A 7520-nucleotide genomic window follows, 5' to 3' on the forward strand; every position below is an offset into this window, starting at 1 on the left:
ATTTACATACTAATTATATTATACTTATGTATGTAATTATGAAAAATATAAATGTTTTATATATGTAAGTATTATATATATTTATTAAAATAGTACATTATTTCATCATAGATATATTATAAATTTCTACATATACATAATATAATAATTATGTATAAAATCATATATATATAGTTATATTTATGTATATATGTATACTACCATATATATAAAATCATGTTTTAAATGTTGAGTAGATGATTAATTATGTATATTAAACAATTAACTACAAAGTATAACATTGTACATTTAATATTTTGATAACGTTGGTAAAATATGTTTGAATCATTTATATACAATATACTATATATATTCAAAATGAAAATCTTTAGTTATTAAATGTTATCTTTTATAATAACAAAATTACTTAATAGTTCATTAATACTAATATAATTAGTTTTATATATAATTATTTATATTTACATTCTTAGTTACAATTAAAGGTTCGTGAATCGTCGGAAATAGTTAAAGGTCAAATGTTATCATGAAATAGTTCAAACATAATGAGACTCGGTTTAATAGACTTTGCTTATCGAGTCGAATCATATAAGATTATGTTTAAATTTGGTCGGAAATTCCCGGGTCATCACATGACTCATGACCATGACCAGAACTTTTCAATCATGATTGATTTTTTTGAACTTCCGACCTTGCGACTCGGTTGAAAGGACCCGTTTATACCGATTATAAACGATTCACAATAGTTGATTTCATTGCGAGGTATTTGACCTCTAAATGATACATTTTACAAACATTGCATTCGTTTTTAAAAAAGACAAACTTTCATCACATCGAAAGTTGACGGCATGCATACAATTTCATAATATATCCAACTATAAATGACTTAATAATATTCTTGATGAACTCGACGACTCGAATGCAACGTCTTTTTGAAATATGCCATGAATGACTCCAAGTAATATCTTTAAAATGAGCAAATGCACAGCGGAAGATTTCCTTCATACCTGAGAATAAACATGCTTTCAAGTGTCAACTAAAAGGTTGGTGAGTTCATAAGTTTATCATAAACAATAAAATTCATCATTTTGATAGACCACAAGATTTAAATACAGTACACCTATCTCGTGTACAAAAACATTTTTCATAATGCTTGGCAGAGTAGGTTCGTATCCTTTTCTCCCCCGTAGGTTGCCTCGCGATTTTTAATAACCGTACACATATCTCGTGTACAAAAATAACATACACATAACCTGTGTATAAAATCATTCTCTCGATACATAACATTCACATTGCTTTCATAGCTTGGCTTGGTAACCGACCTTAACATATAATGCCCATCAATAATATCCCCAAAAACAGAACAACTCGTCTGTATAATAAGCATATAAACTTCGAAGTACTAAACACCACGCCCACTAGCTCTTCCGTCTAGTAAACATTTTGGGTGGAGGTGTTAAAACAGGTAGCTACCTTTAGGATTCGCGTGAATTAGGGCCATACCCGTTTTCTAATTCTTAGGTTACCAAGCAATAATAATCAGGGGAAATATTCACAACAATTAGTGGCAATTATCACGTCCAACTAATTCAATAATAATCCGCAGAACTTCTGTCTGCATAATAATTCATTCGAGGAATGTTTTGCATGTGTCATATCGCGTCAAACATTTATAAAAGTATTTCATGTATTCTCAGTTCAAAATATATTTCAAAAGCATTTAATAAAGCAGTGGTAAAAACAGCTCATGTATTCTCAGTCCCAAAAATGTAAAGAGTAAAAGGGAGCAAATGAACTCACAATACGATATTTTGTAGTAAAAATATGCATACGACGATACTGAACAATGCAGGGTTGGCCTCGGATTCACGAACCTATATCATGTATATATATTAAAACATATAATCGTAATTGAACAATTTATATATATTTATTAGGGATATCATTTTATTACTTATATGTTTCATTAATATATTCATTTTATGTATAAAAGTAATGTTAGTAATAATAATCTTAATGTTAATATTAATGATGATAATAATTACAATAATAATACTTATGATAATAATATTAATGATAATCGTAATAATAACAATAATCATAATGGTAATTATAATCATAATAATAATAAATGATAATCTTTATAATAATACTTGTATTAGTATTAATAAGTGTTCTAAAAATAACAATAATAATAATACTAATAATAATAATAATAATAATAATGATAATAATAATAATAATAATAATGATAATTATAAATAATACTAATAATGATATTAATAATAATAATAATGATAAAAATAATGAAAATAATATTATCCAGAATCTTTAATTCATACATTTATAATACTTAATAATATTCATAATAATAATATTACTTGTATTGATGATGATGATGATGATGATAATAATAATAATAATAATAATAATAATAATAATAATAATAATAATAATAATAATAATAATAATAATAATAATAATAATAATAATTAGTAATAGATATAATAATTTTTACCATTAATCTTAATGGGCTTTCACTTTTGTAAATCATGGGCTTGACTTGTAGCTGTTATTGTTGATAAAAAGAATTTATTTTGTAGCAAACCAAGAATCGAACTCAAGACCACTTGTTTAACCAGCACCCAGAAAACTACTACACTGCAAGTTTGTTTTTGTATGTACTAGCACGATTAATTATCTTAATTTGTAACCGCTGTTATTTTCTTCATAAACAAAAACCCAATCAATCACCCAGCTGAATTATAACATAATCGCCTTTTTTTTTTATTTATTTATCATCTTTGCCACTTCAATTTATCATCACCTTTATATCATTCTTGTCACCATTAATCATCATCATCTTTGTAATTCATCATCTTTATCATAACCTTAATCATAATAAAAATCATAATCTTAATCATCATCATCAAGCATTTTATCAACTCCTCACGGTTTATCATTATCAACTCAAGAGATCATCATCTTTACTAACATCATACAAATATAATTATGTTTCTTCTATATCGATATCAGCACGATCATCATTATCTAATCTTGTCGTCATCTTAACCGAACCTCATCATCATTTAGTCATAATCCTTATTATCATCATCGTTATCATAATCTTAACCTAGTCATCCTGCATCGTCTATCTTAATCATCATACGTACCAACATTATATTCATATCCTTACAGTAACTCGTTTCCACAGATTCTAAATGGGTCTCGAAGGCAACCAAAAAAAATATTAGCCCAATCCTAAGGCCCAAATCAATCAATCCATTAGTCACCCAACAGCAATTTAATTTGCCCAGGTTGTTGTGAATTACTGTCGACAGAAGCAATATAATAGGAAACATAAACGAGATGCCAGATATATATACCTTCTTATTGTCTTTACATTCTTTATTGTTTTATTCACATATATATTACCATACAGCTGGTTCCCAATTGTATATATCTAGATCCACTCAATCTATCTTTTATCCTTTTTCTTTATTGACTCTTTAAAGTAATAAAATGATTCACCAATTGTGGGCCCCTTAACCCACTAACGTTTAATTCTTATATAAATAATCAAGTTTGTTTGTTCATAAATTACAGCAGTAAGCAGCTTTGGTTATTTAATATGCGAACCAGAAATTAGGAAACATAAAACGTAGAGAAAGAGTGAGGTGGTGGTTCATGTGTAGTAGCAGGAAAAAATAATTTGATGGTTGTTGCTGTAGGGTTACGGGGTGGAAAGTGGTGGTGATCTAATGAGTTGAAGTGGGTTTTGAAGAAGAAAGGTGGCATTTGAAACAGAAACAAATTATTCGCAGCAGCAGTAGCATTTAAATGGTTTTTGTTCTGATGGTTCAAGAAAGGAAATGATGATGGTGATTATTTCAAGGTGTAGATGGTGATCGATTAAAACTTCAAGAGGGTGGTGGTGGAGGTTTGATAGTTGATGTTTGTTCATGGAACGAGAAAAACAAAAGATAATAAAGAAAGAAGGAGGTGGTCGAATTAGTTAACATTAATGGTTGATGGTGGTTGTAATGTGGCGGCAATTGGTGGTTTTAATGATGAAGGTGGCGGTAGACTTTGGTGATGAAGAAGCGAGTGATATTGAGAAGGTGGTGAGGGTGAGATGGTTTGAACGAAACAGAAATCAAAAGTGTGATGGTGGTTGTTTACGATGGTAATAAAAGAACAAGAGGTGATAATGGTTTGTTGTGGTTCCGTGGTTCGGCCAGAAAAATATAGATGAAGATCATGAGCCGGTGGTTAAGTGATTTGTTTAGATGGGTTCGATGGTATTGGTTTTCAAGTGATGTAGCGTGTTGATGCAGATCGAAGATGGTATGATTGTTATATACCATTGAAGGAGTCGACAACAATATTCGAGTCAGGGAGAAACAAACAAGAAAAAATAAAGCAGATCGTGACCTGTAACAAATTCGTACATTTTTCTGTTACTGATTTCTATCCAAATTTGTTTATAATGAAATTGAAATCGACAGAGAATCTTGAGCAGGAGAAAGGTGATAGTAATTGTAAGTGATAATAGTAATAATGTATTGAATGATTTTCTTTTCTGTTTTTAATTTTTCTTCTTTCCGAGTTGCAGTAAACCAATGCAATATATAATATCTTGTGAATCGAATATTTGAAGCAGTATAATAGTTTGTTATCTAGTGATGATGGTCGACCAGGAATCTATAATCAGAGAAAGAATGACAGAAATAAAAATAAAATATAAAGCTTGATTGGAACGCAAAACAGAATTGATCCCTTTTTCTAATTCTTTTGGTTCTTCGTTCTTGAATTGCAGTCAGTAGAAAATTATATGAGGTGAAAGGGAGCTTAATTACATCTACAAGATTCTTTGACATTTTGTTTTGTAGTTTGATTGAGTTGACAAGGAGAAGAAACAAAATAGAAATTTAAAAGCAGACTGAGACTTGTAACAAAATCAGATATAAACAAATCAGATACAGTTTTTGATTGCTACTTGCAACTGATTCTGATTCTAAATCTATATATATATATATGATTTTTTTATATAAATAATATTAATAATTAATGATTATAATTATAATTATATTAATAATTATATAAATACAAATAATAATAATATTAATATTAATAATAATAAGAGTAATAATTATAATAATAATAATATGATGATATTAATAGTAACAATAATAATATTCTTAATAAGTTTAATAATAATTAATAATGATAATAATATTGTTATTAATGATTCTAATAATATTAGTTATAATATTATTAATATTTATCAATGATAATAATAATAGTAATAATAATATTATAACAACTTCTATTTATATTTGTATGTATACACATTTATTTGCAATTAATGATTCGTGAATCGTCGGAAATAGTCAAAGGTTAAATGAATGAAATAAAACGATTCAAAATTTTTGAGACTCAACCTAACAGATTTTTTCTTATCGCGTCAAAAATATTAAATCGTATCGAGAGTTTGGTTTAAAATTAGTCGAAATTTTTCGGGTCATTACATCGGTAAAATAGCAAGTCGCTACTAGATATTTTTCGTTCATGACCGAAAAATTTTCGGTCATGACTAGAAAATTCAAATACTTATAAACATTTATAAACTTTTAAACGTTATATCTTTCGATTCACGGTTCGAATTTACTTACCGTTTTTTTTAAATCACTTATTTTGAGATCTATCCCATGACAAATTTTCGGCGTACTTTATTATTCGACATCATATTGCAATTTGCAATAAAGGTACAAATGTAAGATTTGTAGTATGTGTTATATATTCAAATTGATGGTGGAGTTTCATGTAAATTTACTCAATATTGGTGGTAAATTTAACAAGTTTAGAATCAGAATTCTTTTAATAATTTTCCACCAAATTTAGTGTTACTACAATAATAATCAATTTATAAGGGAATGTATTTGAAAGCTCGAGTTCAACTCATCATATAAAAATTCATCATGATTCATGAGGAGTTTCATCTTACACTGATTTTTATCCAACCTTATAAAGTCTAAAACAAAAGGACTTAAATGTGCAATGACATTATAATCACCCATATTCATGGCAAGATGATAGTTCAATATGTACGAAAATAAATGCTAAAAAGTTTATTTTTGAATGGCATATATGTTATAATTAAGAACTTTTTTTATTATGAAACAAAACACATAAAGTTGACATCAATTGAATTAATTTGACAATTGACAATAATAATCATAAGAAAAGCACAAAAGCATAGTAACCACTTGTCTTTAATCATAAATAAAATGTTCGAGACATAAAAAATGTACTCTTATAAACTTTAAAATTTTAATAGAAATACAAAGATAACGTTACTAAAATTGTATCAACATAAATAAAATGTGCTCAAAATAACCGTAGGAAAGTATTTTATTCTCAAATATTTGTGATTACATTATACTTTTTGTTTTGCGACTCTAAATTTTTCCTTATTAAAAATATATATATATATATATATATATATATATATATATATATATATATATATATATATATATATATATATATATATATATATATATATATATATATATATTCGATTGCTTATCATAACAATCTCAACGACGCCAGAGAGCATTGGCAATAACAGTGGACTTTTGGTTATGATCAGAACAATGTCCCGGTGCACCACAAATAAAATAATATTCTCCTGGTGTGCCTAAGATTAATACGTCATCTCCACTATCAAGATAATAATCTGGTTTGTCTATACTGCAGGCAGCAAACGCAACGCGATCCACCAAATATACGTTATGTACGTCTTTTGGATATATGAACTCTGTATTATAAGAACATATGTTATAGCATTTGAAAATAAAAAAAAATAAAAAATAGAAAATGGTGAAATTAATTACCTAGTGTGTCGTTTACAAAAAAAAAACTTTTTACTGTCAGCCCAAGCTTGATAATCGGGACCGATTGTCCAACCATAGTTATCTCCCACCTTGTAGTGTGATGCTATGGTTGTAGATGGAAGTAGCATGACAACCATAATGGCTAATACAACGGCAATGTGGTTAAACATGGTCATCTATGGGGTCAAAAATAATTTAAGAGTGTGTGTATTGTTGTAGGCTTGAGTTTGGATTTGGAAAGAATGAACTTGTTTATATTTATAGATAATTATATTTTCTTGTAAACATCCACATAAATTCCCAAAGAATGAGATTAACAACAGCTAGGTACAAAAAATGGTTGTTCACATCAATTATTTGGTCCAAGTCTAACAATGTTGTTTCTGCACTCTGTTTGGTTATTATATGTAAGACCACACTATACATAAGATCAACATCAAGTAGCATATCCTTCAAAATTCAGTCTCATCACTTGCGTATAAATAAATGATTTTACTGCTCCATACTTTTTATATAATAAGATTTAGTATTAGTATTGTTATTGGTGCAACTCGATGTCATTATTAAGGTATATTATATTATAAATATATTTAATTGAAAAATTCACAAATGCTACTATTGAAT

At 27.7% G+C, this 7520-nt stretch overlaps 1 protein-coding gene across 1 annotated transcript; it reads right to left on the bottom strand.

Moving 5' to 3' along the window:
- Nucleotides 1–6599: 6599 nt before the first annotated feature.
- LOC139867719 (blue copper protein-like) lies at nt 6600–7072 on the bottom strand. Its single transcript, XM_071856082.1, has 2 exons — nt 6931–7072; nt 6600–6820 (listed from the first exon to the last, which is right to left on the bottom strand). The coding sequence occupies exons 1-2, from the start codon at nt 7070–7072 to the stop codon at nt 6600–6602; spliced, it is 363 nt and encodes a 120-aa protein (XP_071712183.1).
- Between the last annotated feature and the right edge of the window lie 448 nt (nt 7073–7520).

Source organism: Rutidosis leptorrhynchoides, chromosome 9 (genome assembly GCF_046630445.1).
Source record: "Rutidosis leptorrhynchoides isolate AG116_Rl617_1_P2 chromosome 9, CSIRO_AGI_Rlap_v1, whole genome shotgun sequence".
Taxonomy (NCBI): Eukaryota; Viridiplantae; Streptophyta; class Magnoliopsida; order Asterales; family Asteraceae; genus Rutidosis; species Rutidosis leptorrhynchoides.